At 46.0% G+C, this 20,218-nt stretch overlaps 1 protein-coding gene across 1 annotated transcript in view; it reads right to left on the bottom strand.

Moving 5' to 3' along the window:
• The window catches only part of FKBP1B (FKBP prolyl isomerase 1B), a 235,230-nt gene extending 216,016 nt beyond the window's left edge, over window positions 1-19,214 (bottom strand). The window contains exon 1 of the mRNA XM_069605869.1: window positions 19,043-19,214. Coding sequence (XP_069461970.1) covers window positions 19,043-19,079 — 37 coding nt within the window. The 5' untranslated portion in view covers window positions 19,080-19,214. The remainder of the gene's footprint in view (window positions 1-19,042) is intronic.
• Window positions 19,215-20,218: the final 1,004 nt, after the last annotated feature.

Below are 20,218 nucleotides of genomic sequence, written 5' to 3' on the forward strand. Positions count from 1 at the left end.
TGAAAGGCTTGAAAATCATGGAGAACCGGATCATCTTGATTAACTAGAGGGATCGACCAGTCTGCCGCATTGCCACTAAGGTACGAAAGTACAAAAGCTACTTTTGCTTGATCAGTTGGAAAGGCTGCTGGCCGGCATAAGAAGTGCAACCGGCACTGATTGATAAATACTGCAAACCTCTTTGGGTCACCAGAAAATCGTTCGGGCGGAGCCAGAGGTACATTCCCAGGTAGGTTGATCTGCACTGGATTCATAGAGGATGTTGAAGGAAGATTTGCCCCTGATGCGGGTAACGGGGTCTGTCCGGCTTGTGACTGTAGCACTTGTCTAGCAAGATTGTCTGTTCTCTCCTTGGAAATAATTAGTTCCCTTCTTAGAGCATTCGTTTCCTGACGAGCTGCATGCACTTCTGCCCTTAGTTTCCCAAGTAACCGGGCTAGGGGGTCAGTATCCGAGGTTTCCATAGCGCCTGGGCGAGAGTTTTGCGGTAGGCTTTGCGTTCTGTAACGCTCACCTGATTCTCGCAGAGGCGCCGGTCTTGACTGGGCGACTACGGTATCTTCAAAGGTGATGTGTAGCACCCGGTTGGCTCTTTGGGCTAGACCTCTGTGCACTGTATGCCTGACGTGTAGAGTAAGATGTCTGCAGATAGAAAATATGGGGTTAATGAACTGGGGTTATTGGGGTGTCCCTATCTCTTTCCTCTTCTCCTCTCCTGTAGACCCCCAAAGGTTAACGCTCTCACCTTAGGTAAGTGAATGCCGAGCTCTCCATCTGCCTCAGGGCAGGGTGCTGTAACCAGTTTCTTCACTGGATAGGTAGCGCAGGCCTCTTGACTTCAGGGGACTGCTGTCCGTCGTTTACTGCACGAACGGTAAGTTTCGAGTCATTCAAATGTCTTTAAAGTCTTTAGTAATGATGTCTCTTGTTTTGCAGGGTTCCGGCGATGGCGGATGACGGGCTGAAGTGAGTTGAAGATGGAGCCCGTGTGATGAATAGAAGCGCCTGGAAGCACGTAAGTAAGCGCTTGTTGCCTGCTTCACTATGCGCTCTAACTGTCTTTTTATTTTGCAGGTACGAGTTCGGAGCGGCTGCAGGGTGCCGGAATACCCACTGGATTAGATGTGGAAAGGAGTAATGGCACGTGAGTATTAAAGTTCCCCAATGTCTTTAAACGCACCTTGTTTTGTCTTTCAGATGCGGGATGCAGCGCCGAAGGCCTCCGGAGCGTGCGAAGAGTTGGTAAACTTTTGTCTTTCAGATGCCGGAATGCAGTGTGAAGACCTCCGGAGCGCACGAAGAGTAGGTAAGCCTTTGCCTTTCAGATGCCGGAATGCTAACCTGTTCTTTCTTGTCTTTATAGGTGTTGCTGAAGACTGGATTCAGGATGGTAAGCCTTTGCCTTTCAGATGCCGGAATGCTAACCTGTTCTTTCTTGTCTTTATAGGTGTTGCTGAAGACTGGATTCAGGATGGTAAGCCTTTTTCCTTAGGCCCAGGACCGGATGCAGAAGACACGATGAGCGTTCTGCTGCAGAGGTTGCAGAATAACGCAAAGCAAGATTCATCCACCGGGTGTGGTTTAAATAGCCTCCTGTAGTGCTTAGGTGTCTCCTTCCACAGCCACGCCTAAGTAAGAAAAGAGTTCCTGGTAAGAAAAGAGTTCCTGCCTTCCAGAAGAGTTCCAGTGTTCTGAATCTAGGGAGTGGCTCCAGCCCCACCCAACAGGAAAAGTAGTTCCAAACAGAAGAGGATCAGAGGCTCAACTGGCAGGCAAGTAAGCAGCATGGTCTGCTGAAGGTAAGTCCACCCAAGCATTATGAGCCCGGCGCTTCCAGCGCTGGGACTGGGCATATTTATGAGCCTGGTGCCACTGGCGCCAGGACTGGGTCCAAAAGGTCCCAATTGGGACTGGTTGGCACTCGGAACCTGGGTTATGGATCTGCTTCCAAGGGAGTTGGGAAAACCCTGACCTTTTGGAAGCAGAGATCATGACAGTGCGTCAGTAACACATTTGTCAATAGGGGCAATAGAGGATTCTCATTCTTTCAGAATCTTAAAGAGTTCTTTTGTGTTGGATTCCGCTTGTATAATCCTTTTGTTATAGGTGTATTTTTTAACAAGAAGGATGGCTTCTTTGTAACTAGTGGAAGCTAGGATTAGCTCAGTCTTATTGGATGCTGTAGGGTACTTTTTCCAGTGTGCCTCAGCGGTTCTCTTAGTTTTGCGTAATTCTCTTAACTGCGGCGTGAACCAAGTGTTAAGGTGACGATGTGGTTTAGGTTTCCACAATTTTAGGGGGGCGATGGTGTTCAGTGCTTTGAGAATAGCCTGGTTGTATATATCCACTAAAACTGTGGGGTCAGCATCTGAGTCAATATTGTTCAGGATGGGGAGTAAAATGGTAGGAGTTTGTCAGGTGTAATGTCTTTCTTATTTCTCGTGCTGGTGGCTGGGGCGATGATAGGGGCCGGGTGGGGTGTGTTGGCTTTGATAGAAAAGGTTATTTTATGATGATCCGACCAAATGCATGGGTCATTGGATAGGAGATCAATAGAGCAATTGAGGTGAGTGAGCCGGTCCAGTGTTCTGCCTTTGATATGAGTGGGCTCATGAATAATGTGGGTGTGACCCAAGTCAGATAAGGTGTTGGCTAGGTCATGGGCGTTAGTATTCTTAGGGTCGTTAAAACCAAGATTAAAATCCCCAAGTAGGACGGTTTGTGAATTGGGTTTGGTGTCTGTGGTTATGAGTGATATAATGTCCTCTATAAAGGAAGAAATGGGACCTGGTGGTCGGTAAATAAGGTGCATTGTTGCCGTGTGGTTAGGTGATAGCGGTAGTTTGATGGACAGGGATTCAGCAGAAGGGATTTGAGCGTCCTGGATGACTTTAATGTCAAAGGTATTTCTGAATATGAGGGCAAGTCCACCTCCCTTTGTCTGAGTGGTGTTTCTGTCGCATCTAATTATGGCATAATCATTAGGTATAGCAAGGGCCATAGATGGACCGGAGGCAGCATTAAGCCAGGTTTCTGTGACTGTAAGGAGATCGAGCTTTTCGTGAGTTATAAAGTCAGCGATGTCGAGAGCATGGGCAGGGAGAGACCTGCGGGTCCCTACTTTAACGGCTGGTCTAGACCAGCCCTTCAGGTCGGGTCCCGCAAAGGGACCTCGTAGTAAGGCGCTAATGGGTTAACGATGCCATAGCCTTGTACGGCGCCGTTAACCCATTAGCGCCATGGTCGTAATGAGGCCCATTGTGAATTCAAATTGCTCCTGCGCACACCCCCATGGGAAAAGTGTGCTCTTTTATAAGAGCCTTTCTCCCACCCCATGGCCGCTCGGTCTGTTTTTTAATATTTTTTATCTTGCCTGCCCTTGGCTTTTCCAAATTTTGGACTACAAGTATTGCCGATTCTTTGTGACCTATGGGAATGATTAAAAATTGACACTTGAAAAGGAATACGAACAGTTGACCTGATCACAGGTCATTTCAACTCCATTGAGGCAGCTACAGAATCTAATCTACAGTTCTGGAAAGTTCTGAAATAACCAAAGTGGATTTGGCCATACCCCAAATACCCCCCCTTGTTCTTCAGTTTGAGCAACTGTATTACCAGTTTTTCCGTTTCATTGAAACCAATGAATTGCTCTTTTCCTACAAAACCGTTGTTTTTGTGCTATCACGTCTATTCTGTTAATGGTTGAAAGGAATTCAACAGCTTGTCCGTGTCCTCCTTGCTCACAGTTGCTTACCCTGTTTGTTGTTATTTTTTTATTTCTTCCCCATGGTTATACAGGACCAGGAAGTGACATTTTAACAAGACCCATTAACACCAAGTCACTGGATATCTCCTAGATAATGTTTCCTTATTTTTGAGGAATTCATTCATACCGAGCAAATCAATTACGATAATATAGATAAATATGAACAGCTAAAAACTTTTTTTTAAAAAGCTTGCACTAACAGCAAGTCCACTCAATCCATCTTTTCAAAGGTGACAACTAACTTCAATACTTTTAAAAGCATACATGAAGTCAACGAAATCATACAAAGGTGAGTACAATGAAAGCACTGACCAGACTGTCATCAGTGCCCAGCTGCAACAATCAAGGAGAAAACTCACTCACTGGCCCCACGCGTGGCCAAACACTGCAATGCGTGATTCCAACCCACAATAGTTTCTACAGCACTCAAACAGACAATTGTGAAGAAGCTGCTACTGAAAACAGCAAATGCCAATCCACATTCATTTCCTAGCCAAAATATTGAAAGTTTACCAGTGACTGAGCTTCAAACTCATAGTGAACCATTGGCTTCTTTCATGAGAACATCAATTGGCAAAGAATCGATCATGAAGCCGATGGACATTTATCATAAAGTCGACCTAATCCTACTACACTTGCCAACACCTTACGATACAGTGGCCAACGAGAAGATAGATAGATTCAATGGATCAATGGGTGTAGGCGCCAAGCATTACACTGGCATACATGCTTCTTATTAAAGACAGGACCACACGGGTGCAAGAAGGCAACTTCCTTTCCAAATCCACATCACTACACTGCAGAGTTCCATAAGGCTCTGCTTTATCACCTTGGCTCATCAATGCGTTTATTGATCCAGTGACATCCATTTTAGATACATATGCTCCAGTTAATTTCAGCTATATGCATACTGCAACAGGTTTTCAAGACCAATGACAACTAGACCGGGAACAACAATATTACACCTCCACATCAGTGCAATATGCTGTTCCCCAGGGCTCCGTTCCTGGCCCCTCTGTTTATCCCTCTATACTTCCCCTCTTTCTGAAATGATTGCTAAATGTGGGCTTTCCTTTCTTTTGACTTTTCTGATTCTCTCCATACTGCTCTCTCCTCGTGCCTGACTGCTATCCAGCAATGGAGCCACTCGTGTTTCCTTCATCTTAACCCCTATAAAACAGAAATTGTCCTCTTTCATTCTTCTTCCTCTCTTTCCCAATGGTCAGTCCCCCCCCCCACTATGTTATCCTTCTCTGTTACTGCTGGTAATCTGGGGGTAAACTTCGGCTCCACTCCCTCCTTTTCTCGCCGTATAATACCACTGCCCACTGCTGTTGGTTTCACTTACTTCATATCTGTTAGATATGTCTGACTTCATTTTCTCTTGTCTTTTTACTGCTCGTCCCTGCTTTTGGGTCTCCCTGCTTATCAGCTCTCCCTACTTTGCTCACTGTCATCTATCTGTCCGTAGTCTTCTGTCTCTTCCTGCACGCTCTTCCATTTCTTCCGCTCTCTTCTCTCTGTCTTGGCTTTCTTTTGAGTCTCACCTTCTTTTTCAATTTCCTATGTATTGTCATCACAGCTCTCTATGGTCTTTCTCGCCTGATCTCTCTTCTCTTATTTCTTTCTACCTCCCCATGTTTGTGCTCTCAGTCTCTGCTTCCTCTTTCTGTGCCGAAGCCTCCCTGTGCTTCTTTACATTTTCAATCTTTTGCCCTGCTTCCTCCTAAGTACTGGAATACTCTGCCTCTTTTAATTCACTATTCTTCCACTCTGCCTCTTTTCCGCACTAGACACAATATTTCTTCCTTCTTCACTCTTCACTCTTTTAACACTACATTGTAATTCATTGTCATATTCCATTCATAGCTTTGTACCGGATTTGTTTTTTTGTTCGGCTCTTAGGCGTAAGGACTCTATGAATAAATAAATACAAATATTGTCAAATGCTCACCCTCAAAACAGAATTCCATGATTGCCAATAACCTGTGTTTTAATGCAAGAAAAACCTATTATCAAGCTGGGGTTAAATCTGCACATGCACATTCCATTCAGGTGGCCTGAATCCCTTGGCCCTCACCCTACTCCCACTGGCAAAACAAAAATCCCTACAAATGACTGCAAATCCAATAACCGCAAATCTTTCCTTACAACGGCAAATCAGTGCCCTAAAGAACCCACACTATCGAATGTACATCCTGAAAATAATCATCCCCTTTCTCGCAATGCAACACAAATTAGGACTGTTATAGGAGCTAGCCAACTGGACTGCCGTGAAAGACTATACGTTGGCCCCCACGAGTGCAGACTCAAACAACTACAGCTAGTTGTTCACAACCGGGTGGCCAAAAGAAACACCAGCATCAGCATTGACATCTCCCGAAATGGTTGCCGATTAAAATCAGAATGCAATTGAAAACACTTTGCGTTACCCACAAAATATATTGGAAGAAAGGACCTGACGACCTACCATAGGGGTCCTTGGGATCATCCATCACAAAAAGTCTACTAGTTCCCCCGAGATTACTAACCTCACAAGCATGGGTGTCATTTTAGGGGGGTGGGGGCAAGGGGTGTTTGCCCCCCTCGCAACTTTCATGGCACACCATTTTGTCCCCATTAATTTGGCTGGGGCACCTTTTCTTCAGATGTCATGTCCCCCCCAAACTTTTCAGCAAAGTTACTCCACTACTCACAAGGCACTGGAGTATGGAAAAGGATCCCGCCCAAACTAAGGAAACAGCAATATTTCGCAAGATTCAAGAGAGACACAAAATGTACAAAAGAACCTTTCCATCAGTGCAATAACAGACCTATTAGAACTATCCAAGACCATAAACCGTTGTATGGCATACGAAATGCACACACTTTCATAAATGTAGCACTTTAAACAACTGCCAGAAATAGGCTTGTATTCGCTGAAAATGTTAAATTGTATCCCATTTTTACCTTCACCCTCCTCCTTTCCCTTTGTTCTTTCCTTCTATAGGCTTGCCGTCAGGCAAATGTTTTGCATGTGGCATTTTCACACCCAACAATATTTTTTTTAAAAAGCAAAAAATATAGTCGCTCATCAGCCAGCAGTAACGAAGAAAACAAAATGCATTCAAAATTGTCTATAAGTAGGATAGCCAGGATCCAAACTGCTGAACACTGGGAGACATAGAAACAAGCCTATCTGACGTTAACCCTCTGGGCCTGATTTAGAGTTTGGAGGTGCAATGAAAAAGTGGTGGTCATGGGATTACTGCCACTTGTGCCGCATCACCACATTTAAAGTTTCAAATTGAAACTCGGTAAAAGCGGAATAGGAGGGTTTTTCCGCAGGAGAGTTCATCGAGGTTGAAATCATCAAATTATTTATAATGGAATTTGTCAAAAACAAATGTGGAGAGTGGGTTTAGGTGAATGATTAATGTAGGGGGTTTAAGGGAGGGGGCTACAGGGGGTCTCCCTCCGCATTTAGTTGCGGCAGAATCATCAAGTAAAAAAAGAATGTGATTCTACTTCGATGAAAAAACTCAATGAAATCACAGAAAACAGGTAAAAGCTGCCGTGGTTTTGTGTGGTGGAGATTTCATCCACACATAATCATTACAGCATGCTGTGGTTCCTGCATGCTGTAATATGCAATCCCCATGGAGCCGAATAGGAACCCCAAATGGGGAACAAATGAATTCTACAGACTCCTCCCATTACTGCATGAAGTAAAGGTATTAACATTTCAGGGTATTTCTAATGGAGATGAGGTCCTCTGTGCACAGGAGCATTTATAATGGGCCGAATATAATCACATTATTATTAGTGTCTTTAATGAGCACAGGTACATAAAAAGGGGGTAGATACTGTTTAAGTGCATCTTAAACGCCTGTAAAGTAACAGAATTCCTGACTCAGACAGGGAGAGCATTCCGCATGCGACATCCTGAAATACGAAAAGATCAACCCTCCTAGTGAGAGGAAGAGCCCTTAGCTACCAGTGGCAATTCCTTTGTGCTTGATCGGAGTGATCGAGAAGGCTCATAGGGCTGCATTAAGCAGGACGGATAGCTAGGAGCAAGACCATATACAGTCTTCCAGATGCGTGTAAGGGCTCGGCTTTAATTTGATCTTGTATTAATAGCCAGCCTAAGGACTGCCTGACCTGAGTAACATGGTCACATTTCTTCAGTCCGGAAAGAATCCTTAATGAGCGGTTTTGCACTGTTTGAAGGTAAGACGCATTTTCCTTAGAGACACCCAAGTAACTGGACATGCAATATTGTACAATAGCTTGAACTAGAACATTAAGATGATTCTTGTCCAAAAGATGCTTGCAATGATTGATTTTATATACGTGAAAGTGCACACTGTTCACGGCACCATCTATTTGTAAATCGAAAGACAGTTGGTAATCATATAAGATCCCTACATTGTGTACTACACCTAGGCTCGTAGGCCAGGACAAGGGAACATGATTTTCCATAATCACACCACACAATAATATGTTGGTCTTATTCCCGTTTACATTTTCCACTGAACTACATCCATCAGGATTTGAATGTCTTCTGCATGATGCTGGCACTCAAAGCCGGATTCCTTTATAATGTTTAATAGTGGAAACACAAATGTTAAAAAGAAGTGAACACTGGACATCCAGGATTCAATCAAAGTGAGGCAGGCCTGTGGATGGAGGATATCTTGAGGTAGAGGTGTGTGTCATCTGCGTATTGGTGGAGGTGGATGTTGTGTGGAGCGTGGAGGGCTCCGAGCGGTTCCATGAAAAGCTTGCAAATCACGGGGAGAGGATCCTTGCGGGATTCCACAGCTGATGGGTATAGTTGGTGATCTGAAGGAATCCATTTTGATAAATTGACGGCGGCTATCAAGGTAGGATTTGAATCGCTAAGACAAGAATGTATCTCATATGGAAGCTATATCTGGAGCAAGCCATGCACTCACTCCTCATTCCCCAAGGGTAACCCTTGCTTACTAAGAGAGTACTCATACGCAGGCGATACGTTTACCTCCAGCTCCTCAAATAAACCCTGTGATACAATAATGCACTCTTGTGCTTTCAAAGACATGAATGAATGACTAAATGCAAGCTATTACTTCCAATTGGATGGGTAGATGATGAATGAAATACTCTACCACTTCCACAAAAGAAAATTCATTGAAAATACATTAAGCATCTACTTCAGCTACAACGAACCTATACAAGCAATCTTCAACAAATAATCAGAACAATGAATGTGCGGATTTTCTCTCCTATGTGACTAAGAAGATTTAATGAACTCTTCCAGCCCCATAAATAGGAATGAATGCTCTTTCCTTGCCTAGAAGCAAGAATGAATGTGCACGCATACCCTTGCCCAGGCAGAAATGTGTGTGCTGCGAGTGTCCTCCACCACCACATCTGCCACTCCTAGAAACCTTAGCATACCCATCATTTGGAACATCTAACCATCCCTCACTCTGCACTCAGCCAATCATCAGTTATGAATACTCGTGCAGCCAGCCCCCAGGCCTTTGGCAATGCACCTTTCAAACCCCTCCCACCCTCAACAAAGTTCTACACTTCACACCTCCTACAATGGAACCATCCTTCTGCCTACAGACATCAGGCCTGCTGTCTACCAATGCAAAACAGAGGGCTCCTCAAATTGCTAACGTGCATTGGCAAAGGTATGAAGAGCCGAGCTCCCGTACGTTCCTCCATCCAGCTCCTTCTACACCCCATCTAGTCTCACCCAGCAGCAAGGCCTTCTAGGATCTGTTCACCCCCCCCACCCTTGCCCATACAGGCCTCATTCAGGATTGAATCATCCGCACTTCTTGTACCACTTAATCAGAGTACCCTAAAGCCCTCAACCTAAAAGCCGCACCACCATTAGAATCTTCTAACATGTCCTCAAAGACTGTCCCCCACAAACAGAAGGCTCTATCATTCCCCAGCGGACATCAAAGCAATGCCTGAACTTTGAACTTCGTGTCGCTTCTCACTCACCACCCCTCCTACATGGCTTATTTGAATCATGCTACTGCGTCACTCTATGTCCTGTGTTCTGGGAGTCACGTACAGGAGCTCCAAGAGGAATGCACACAGCAGCTATACGAGATGTCCGCACCAGATGTGTCGGCCGCAGCCAATCTAAACAGGCTTCAACACAGCAAGAGCCTTTAACGAGTGCCATCGGCTACCACCCAGTGCCACCTGACGAGGGGGCACTGTTGATATTAGCAAACAGGGCCAAAACCCTGCGGTCCTACAGACCAGCAAAATATCTGAAAACACTGGCTGTGGATGGCATGGGTGGGGAAGTTGCCGATGTGAGGCAGGAGGCTGGACATTGAAGACGGGAGGGATCTTCGTGAAAAGAGAGTGAGGAATGACGTGGGCGGGACTTGGGGAGGAGTGAGGGAGTCTGGGGACCGTTCAACGAATGGAGCCGTGGGAGACGAGGAGCCAGCCAACAATTCAAACCAGAGCTGCCTCTGTAGAAAAAAAGTTTACATTCTTGTGAAACGGATCCGCTGGTGTGGATTGCCTAGATGCTAAATCCAGTGATAAAGTCGACTGGGAAATGGCCCCCAGGTGGCGACATTTCCCCAAACATGCACCCTCAGTAAAATCAAACACTTTCCCCAAATATTCTAGTATTAAGTTTTTAATATAAAAGGATACCCCTCCCAGAAAATTTAGGGAAAGTATTTTAGGGGTCAGGAAAAAAAATGTATCTACCTGGTGACTTTTTCCAGGCGACATTATCACATGGAACCGAATTGAAACAATTGTATGCTCTGCAAGCTCTGACGCTCACGGATCAAAGAATGAAATCAAGCAACTTTGATGTTAAAAGCCAAATTGAGAAATGACAATGCAATCTGCTTTTGACACTCGCCTACACCAATGGGTGCTTCTAAAATGCACCTGGATGCAACGAGTGAGCCCCATTGCTTCCTCTAACCTGAATGAATGGGCACAAAGGGATTCATTCTTCTATGTGCGCTTATAGGAAGGAATGGGCATGCTCTGCTAGTCCCATGTGCACAAATTAATGAATGTATGATAATTAATGTGCACAAACCCCATAACAATACTAAACACAATATATTATTTAAAAAAGTCATTTATGGCAAAAATGCAAGTAGATTTCCGGTTGAAGGGTTGCGACAAACATTTGTAGTATATTTTGGTCTTCGCCATCTGTCCCTTCAGCCTTGTCGCCCAATGCCATGGTTGCCAATGAACTTCAGGATAGCTGATTGTCCTGAAAAGCGCAGGTTATATTTCTGAATTTCACAATCTCTAACCTGGGCCTGAGCATCACGTGAGTGACGACGGATGAGCAATGATGACTGCATTAGAAATGTACACCATTCGATGTCACCACTAATGCCTGAACCCATTATCAGAATGGAAACAACTAATGGCCCCAAATCTAGCATGACGCACACATACTTCTGATGCCATTTCAGATATAACACACGACCCGAGCTTTGTTAGGGCGTCTTGTGGTAAAAGGTCATGCCATTGGATTTGTCGATAACCACGGTGATGTGTTGGCTAAGATTTACATACGCAACCTTCAGCCTTAGCGAGGAGAATCTTATGATGTCCACACCAGGTTTCATTAAATTCAGGAACTTTATTTCACAGTTGGTTACTCATTATGCGATCCGCCACACGATTTGGACTACAACTCCCATGAGCCTTACCCACTGACTATGATGGCTTGGGCTGATGGGAGCTAAAGTCCAACATATCTGGACGGCGATCTAATGAATAACCCTTAGTCTTAGTCATTAGCTTGAGAACGTCTGGATCACCCTGTATGCCACAAGGCCAACTTGCACTTAGGATCATCCCGAAAACAAGTCTCCACTGAACGATCATTTCATAAGGTTAGCATACATGTCCAGACACTCTTGGTTGCGTATCTTTACCTGGAGTCGGGGAAATGTACACACTTTTCAAGTCTATGCTTTAACAGGTATCACTGTCATTACCAGTCTCAAAGTCCCACTGCAAATCATCAGTTGCCTCAAGGATACTGCCATGGGTCCAGCTACACTTGTTTTGGATTGCCAGCAAGTAGCTCTTTTCAGATACTAATGCCACAACCGCGACTATGCTTCCCTGTGGATCTCTGTTTCAGGGTGAGTGAAAAGAAATGAGGGCTTGAGTTCCTCTCTCCCTCTGTGATCCTCTCGCTGTAAGCCCATATCCAGCACCAGCGGTCTCTTGGCATCTTTAATGCCTGGGGCACCTGTTAGGAAAGATTTCCCTTAGTTGCACTTTTCCCTCCATTTGTGAAGCCCCCCAAGCTTTTTGCTTTTGTTTGGTTTCCCTAGCCTGACCTTTTCCAGTGGAGCACAGCCTTCAGCTGCACTCCTCTTGACATTCGCTCTTTTCTTATGGGGAAACTGACCCGTGCTTCAGGCTGTCAGTACTGGAAAACTATGTTTCCCTTAGTCTTCGACTATGTCGTCATTTCTTGGTACCTTATTATTTATGTGCCAAGTAACTTACTGGGTACTCATAGGGGTCCTTTTGTTATATGGCCCTAGCCACCCTCTAAGGATTTTTTGGTGTTTGTACGAGTGTGCCTAGGACGAACTGGTGGCTGCAGTTTACTTTTAAAGTATTTTTACTTTGTTTTTATGGACCGCACCGCGTTTATCGTGCTTGGCCCAAGACTGTGGCCAGTGGTGAAATTGGCCATGCCACAGAGTCTTTTGTTCTGTCCTGTGGCCATTTTGTTCCTTTGCCTGCCCCCAGGTTGAGACACCGGGGTATTCCTTATTTGGGCATGCAGCCTCTCGCGAAAACCGCATCTTTCGCGGGCTCCTGCATGTCACATGTGTTAGTGCCCAGGAAGAGAGTTGAGACTGTCTGGCCCCAATCCAACTACTGGTGCCAGTATGACTGGAACCATCGTGGGTCACGATTGGCCCACGCCTGGCATGTATGCACAAGAGCAGATCTTCCATCGGCTATCTGAGATTTGCACGCAAACCAAATCTTGTATAAGAGAAAGGGCTATGCATCCATTCCAGGTCTATCAACTGAAGATCACACCAAACTTCACGAGGAGCCAGGTATCGTTAACAAGAAAGTAGACTCGAGGAACTGCTGATGATGTAGGAAGGTTTGGCACCCTGACCCCGCTTTTGTCACACCTGACCCCTGCTTTTGCTTTGTACCAAGAAGGCCTGCAGGGGTGCTTTGCCCCTTTGAAGTAGTGGGAATAACTATTCACCACACTCCCTACCTTCCCTCGAAAAGAGCCTCTTCGGAAGTGTTCCTGGGCCATCCAGTGAACTGTCCAGCTCGAACTCAGGGTATCGACCGGAATGCCGCCGTCCTGAGTTGAGACTTTGGAAGTCGCTAGCTTGTGATCCTGGACCCTCTCCCGCCAAAACCTGTTGTCCTAACCCTGCCGGGATGCAATTTATGAGAGTGCGCCACGCTGTGAGCATTTGTGGTGCCTGTGTCGCCCCGCTGTGGTGAACATCGCTGAAAGAGCCAGTAGCTCTGCCCTACCGTGTCCTGAGATGTGCTGCACCGCCACTATCCTTCTTCTTTCTTAGAGAGCTGAGAAAAGGCTACTGTCCCGCCACGGACGATCGTCCTGTCCCGAATTCGATGAGCCCGGAGTATCCTGAAACTGCAGGGTTAACACCTACGAGCGAAGTGGGCTAGACTGCCAAAGTTTGGTCCGGACTGTGTTGAGGGTCGGTGAGTACTTGCATCACTTACCAGTGGCCCCCTGGCACATCCATCCCTTTTTACGCCAAGAATCCCTTAGAAGATACTCACCTTGGCTGGGCTAGCCTGCGCTCCCAAGCTATTCCCAAACTCCAAAAGTCGCTCTATCCGCAAGGGTAGTCTCTCCTCTAGGAATAGGAACTTATTCTTTATAGCCTCAAACCCTTTGCAGAGAAGCTGCAGCCCCCTGAAGAGAACCCACTTTTTGTTTTTTACGCATGACTGCACATTGTTAACGCAAAACTGTACTTTGAAGTAGTGGGAAAAACTACTCTCGGTATCCCCTACTCACCCTCGAAAAGAGCCTCTCCGGAAGTGTTCCTGGGCCATCCAGTGAACTGTCCAGCTCGAACGCAGGGTATCGCACAGGAACGCTGCCGTCTGGAGTTGAGACTCGAAACTCTGGGAATCGCTAGCTTGTGGTCATGGGCCCTCTCCCGCCAAACCCTGTTGTCCTAGCCCTGCTGGGTCGCGATTTATGAGAGTGCACCACAGTGCAAGCATTTGCGGTCCCTGTGTCACCTGCTGTGGTGACCATCACTGAAAGTGCCTGTTGCTCTGCCCTACCGTGTCCTGAGATGTGCTGCAGAGTAACTATCCTTCTCCATTCTTTGAGGGCTGAGAAAAGGCTACTGTCCCTCCACGGTCGATCAAACCGTTCTGCAGCCGCTGAGAGCCGGAGCATCCTGAAACTGCAGCGTTAACACCTATGAGCAAAGTGGGCTTGACTGTGTCGAGTGTCGGTGAGTACTTAAATTATTTACCGGTGGCCTCCTGGCATATCCATCCCTTTATACACACGAGAATCCCTTAAAAGATACTCACCTTGGCTGGCCTAGCCTGCACGCCCCAGCTATTCCCGAACTACGAAAGTCGCTCTATATTCAAGGCTAGACCCTCCTCTAGGAATAGGAACTTATTCTTCATCGCCTCAAGACCCTACCTGAGCAGCTACTGCCCTTGAAGAGAACCCGCTTTTCGTTTTACACATGACCACGCGTGGTTAGTTTGAGCACTAGGCTCCTCACTTTGTAGGGCTGGACTACATAAGTTAGGGATTGACTTTGAAGAATGGCCTAATTTGATATATGAGTTGAACTGACCCCTTTCTGTTGCAGGTTGTGGTTATTTTTCCCCCCTATCATCAGCATTAGGCTAAACACATTATTGTATATATGTTACATCGTGAATAAGCATGTGGGGTAATTGTTTTCTTGATAACTGTGGTTCAATCATTTTTTTGTTAAAGGGCCTATAATAATGTTTTTTGACATACATCTGTTTAAGGGTAATCTGTGGAGTTTTACTGTGTATACTCATGGTGGGCTTCCCATCACTCTCACTCCTCCTGAGACTTAGTCTTGACCGCCTGCCAAGCTACCGTAGATTGGTCTGTGATGTTCCCATTCTCATGCTTTTTCTGAAGGCTCAAGCTAAAGATTCCTCTAGTTTTCCAGAACAGGACTCAGTCCCCATCCCCCCAACTTTTTTATTATACTCAGGGAATTTTCCTGGAAGAAACCATAATCCAGATCCATGAGCATAACTCCCATTCTTTCTCCCCCCGCTGGAAAAACAGAGCACCTGTCCATATCAGAACAGACTCCTGCTGTCTTGAGGAACTTCTCATGACACATAACTCCTGGGAATGCGCATGAAATGAGGTCAGTGAAAACGCTCAGCATCCAGGAGCCTGGCTCCTTGTGGCCCTCTGCACGGGTGCCGTGGAAAGACACAGTGGTAGAATATAGAGATACAGCCTTTCCTCAGCTTCCAGGGAAAGACGTTCTTTCATTTGAGGGCATCTTGACCAGCGCGGGATTCAGGCTTCTACAAAGCTGTCCTTGATCAAGACTAAATCCTATCATAGAGGTGTGCTAGGTTATAATCTACGGATTGGAACACTATTTTTATTATTTATTTATTTGTCCATTTATAATGCTTCAGAGCCTGCAGGCATCAGATCACAGAAGGTCACTATTGTGACTTAAACAGTTGCCAATGTGTGCATTAATAAATCAAATGTTCCTTTTAGTCCAGAAGATTCTATTCCTGCCATTACTAATCCCTGTGGCACCCCCCTTGCTCTCACTGGGCATAGGATGCCAGATTTTTAGATATACACCTATTTTTCTGTGATCGCTTAGTGTGGTTTTCTCAACTGTCATGGCCAACACATGTTCATAGTCATTTGACGTCAAGTAAAAGTAGTCAGTCCTAAAGAGAAATTAAGGGATTCACTTTGGAAAAATAATCAATGCTTTGTATTCAAAATTATTACAAAGGTGGAAAAATGTTTTAAACCAGTTTTAAACGAAGATATTGCAATTAGCTATAATGTTGCTATAGACATGTAAATAGTGTTTTATCTTGTCTTAAACATATTGCATATATGTCTGGGACATGGTTCTTTGGACAAAACTGAATGGTTGTATTTATATAATTAGAGAAAAATAAAATATGATTCTATAAAAAAGGAATGGTCTATTTTTAGCAGAACAAATGATATACATATATTGGGCACAATTGAGGATTTATTTGTTCACGAACTGCAGCTGTTCTCAGTTGTGGTGCGCAAAATAGACACCAGTTCAGGTATGATTTATCCAACTATGTAAGGAGTCTATTTACTATAATTGAAGGTCTCCATGAGTTTGAGTGGGTATAATTGGCGCTTCCTCTCTATTGTTGGGATGAAACCTGGATTTAAGTCAACTTCCAGCATGAACAAGTATGACCAAGTGCTCCTACATGTTCCTGCAGCTAGAGCACGGCTGTGCAACCTTTGGCTCTCCGGATGTTTTGGACTACGACTCCCATCATTCCCAGCCAGCATAGTCAATGGCAAGGGATCATGAAAGTCATAGTCGAAAACATCTGGAGAGCCACAGTTTGCAGACCCTTGGTCTAGAGAATCCAGCAGCTCACTCTTTGCTCACATTGCGCATCTCTTGTTTTCTTTCCCAGTTTCAATGGGATTTCTAGGGTTTGTGCCCAATGGTATCACCAGTCCTTAGGAGTTGCTCCCAGCATTACCACCAGTGCTGGAAATTGACATTTTTTACTGTGGGATCCCAGTGGGGCAGTGGGAGGGGGGTAGCAGGAGGGGGCGGTGTTGTGAGTGGTTAGTGGATTGTTCTCACCCATGCCACTATTTGCTTCTCGGTAGGTGAACACCTAGAAAAAAAAACACAATGATGGAGAGTTTCCTATAGCGTTGCAAGCAAATAATAAAAGGGGCACACCTTTTAAATCTAAAAACAAGCCATTCCATTAATATCCTAATAAGACAATGGAGTGGCCTTATGGTTAAGTGCTGTGCCCATGATCCTACCCATCTCGTGTTTGAATCCTTACTTCGGCAGCAGCGACAGTTTAAAGCAGTCCCATCGCATTACAATAATAAAGGGGGCAAATGGATGCTGTCGGATTGCAGATAAGGGCGAGACATTTTCTGCCAGAACTCAGACTCGGCAACCCAGTCCTACATGGTGGTACAGGCGCTGCTGTGTGTCTAGTTCACCTTGACACATGCTTGGTGAACTCGCCCCGTCGCCATGGGGCTGCATGTGCGCAGACATCCGGCCCAGGGTGAAGTGCAGTATCCCGAGGCCATGTCACCTGAAGATTACATTTCCCAGGTGCGAGTGGGCATTCCCCGGAGTCACACAGACTGCCACCACAGTGCCACCAGCACAGACGGCAAACCCCCAATGGGTAACAACAGCGCTGTCAACACATTGCTCTGGCGTTTGTGCATTCCCCACATGCACACGTGCAGATTACAGCAGGTGGCCAACGGAGCACAGCTGCCTCGTCTCACTTCTCACTTCGGCTTAAAAATACACAGGGGGTCTCCCTATAGATTTGTACACCCATATTCCAGGAGCGAAGAGCAGCCAGTAGCTCTATTTAAAGCGAGCCCGAGTAAGGATATGTGCCTGTTACATGACTGACCTACAGCACCCACGACAGATTATAATGAAAAAATAATCATCATTTAGTAACATTTACCCGGCTGGACAGCAGGTCACAGAGTTTACCATACAATAATTTATATTCCACTAAAATGGCAGACACCCTGTAGGTGGCACAATGGAGATGTGATCTGCTGGCGTTCAACTGTGTAAACAGGAGAGCCATGAGTTAATCCCGGCATCTCCTCCATGTCTAACAAGAAAGGCGCGATCCTGGGCAAATCCCCTAGACTTGAAAGAATTTAAAAACTGTCCAGCGCTAGAAGTAGTGGCTGCGTCAAAGAATTAACATTTGAAAATACTCTTTGGGTGCATTTGTGTTATTTATTCTGGTTGCATGAGTACACACACACACACACACACACACACACACACACACACACACACACACACACACACACACAGACATTGATACAGTGACCTAGACTTTGGTGACCTTTAACAATGGGTCGTTTTTTTAAGAAAAACGCCACTTACGCGGCAGATGTAGCGGCAGCGACAATTAAAAGGTATTTTTGTGTGGATAAAACATTTGTCACAAAAATCAGTGTTTCTCAACCCATGAAGTAAAACGCTCTAAAAGAACACCATACATTTCACAGTGTAATGCAAAATACTTGCGGAACACGAGCAGTCGCGTTACGCATTAGGCTGGCGATGTATATTAAATGGCACACGGTGGCTAGGAAGAGGGCTGTCAGGATATCGAGTCTGGCTGGCACCAGGAATGGCTGTCACGTAGATTTCAAATACATTTATGCTATCCCGTGACCAGTGACGCGGGGCGGAGGGGTGCTGGACTGTGCTGTTCCCAAAACAATATTCAGCAACGAGCACATCAGCCACCGAGGAACCCATGTCCAGAGGCTTGCCAAAAGCCTCTGAAATGTTGCTCATGGGAGCAAAAGGAGGGAGATGCGAGGCAGAGGCTACGCTCTCTAGCAGAGTTCAAATCTCAGCCCCAGCACTTGACCGCCGTTGTGTGACCCTGGGCAGATGCTGCCGTGCCTCGGTTCGAACATCTTCGACAACTGAACGCTTAGAGACTGAACCCTAGACGGTAATGTCCTGGTATGTACCATTTAGTTCCTTGTGGTGCCCACACTACCCCAAACAGAGAGGGCTCCCCCCATTCATAGACCCACCACCATTGATGAGTTTCGGGCGAAGAGAAGCAACCCCAGAAAGGGCGGCGTGCCTTCCAAAGTTGCAAAAGGGGGCACGTTTGGACAAACCGGAAGGCAAACCAGGAAGAATCATACATTTATAGACTGACTGACTAGCCCGAGGTCTACCAAAAAGGGGAGGATGGATGGGAGGTGCGGGTCCACCAGTTGCTTGCCCTCGCTGCATGTGGTTTGTTTCTGCAGCTGTCAGCAAAAGCCATTTCAATTTCCGCAGCCTCTGGGGCTGGGCTGGAAAGTGGCAGCTGGGAGCGGATGCGCCCTGCAGTCCCGTTTCCTTCCTGGGATTCTCCCCGGCTCGGATCAGACCTGGCTTGCGGCTCGCCTTCCCCACAGCACCAGGACCTGCTGCTGCTTACCATCTCCAGGGGTTATGATCTCCAGCTCCACTCCCATGGTGACACTAGGGCGGCAGGGCAAGGGGTCTTCACGCGGGCAGCCTCGGCTTTATCCTCGAGCTCTTCCTCGCCCACCTCGCCGAGCTCTGCTTCCGTGTGCCAGGCTGGTCTCCGAGAGCAAGCCCCTCTCGGCTGACTGACAGGCACACATGACCACAGGCTTCTGGACCAATAGGAGAGCGGGAATGGCTCCAGAGGGGCGGGCTCTTTGCTGCCACCCTTCCCATTATCAGGCACACAAGGGGAGGCGGGATGTGGTGGGTATGGGCGTTCTTTTTTCTGCACTTTGAAGTTCATTTATGCAAAGTTCTATTGATTTTTTTTCTCCACAAACAACCGGTTTACATTTGGTGCGGCGATTACCTACCTCAGACACGAAACTTTGTCACTGTTCGCCTGCTCTGTTGCTGTTTGCACAGGAAAATGCTCAGTGCCCTTGGTATTTATACAGCGTTTCCTGCCCCTCCTCATCCAAGCGCTATGTTATAATATGATAGGTTATTTATAACGCGCTTAATACCCAGAGGTTTCTAAGCGCATACCCGGTAATCGAACCTGTGCTGCTCTGTGTGTCTTGCTTCCAAGGCGAGCACTTTGCCCCTGAGCTATCCTCCCGAGTTATACATAGGTCAGTTGATTTAGCGCTGTAACAGTAGGTGTTATTGTATCACACAATTTAAGAGTACTCAATCAACAATGGGTAGAATCAACCTTGGTTTTATTATTTTGTTATTGTTTGTTTCTACAAATCTTACGCACATAACATACCAAAACTACAAATACCAATCGACATCAATAGCACAATTACAAAAAAGGTAGCAGGCGCCCCTCTCTAGAAAGAACATGGCATGATAACCTGTTCTGTGGGGTTTTTCCCACTTTGAGAGTCCACAGCCATCGCTTTTTCCTCCCTGTACTTTTCACAAAGGAGGAATATCTATTTGCATATCAGTCTTTGCCCGGCCCTCAAGGGAGTCCATCGCTGAAATGCCAGACAAACCTACTTTGAACAAGAGCACCAACAGCAACCGCAGACACGTGTTTCAGCCTTGTTGGGCCTCATCAGTGAGATGGAGCTGTCCCTCTCTGAGCACAGTGAACAAGAGGTCCACGTCTGGGTACCCCCAGATAACATAG

The sequence above is a fragment of the Ambystoma mexicanum genome, chromosome 4p (genome assembly GCF_040938575.1).
Source record: "Ambystoma mexicanum isolate Mex_15411 chromosome 4p, UKY_AmexF1_1, whole genome shotgun sequence".
Lineage (NCBI taxonomy): Eukaryota > Metazoa > Chordata > Amphibia > Caudata > Ambystomatidae > Ambystoma > Ambystoma mexicanum.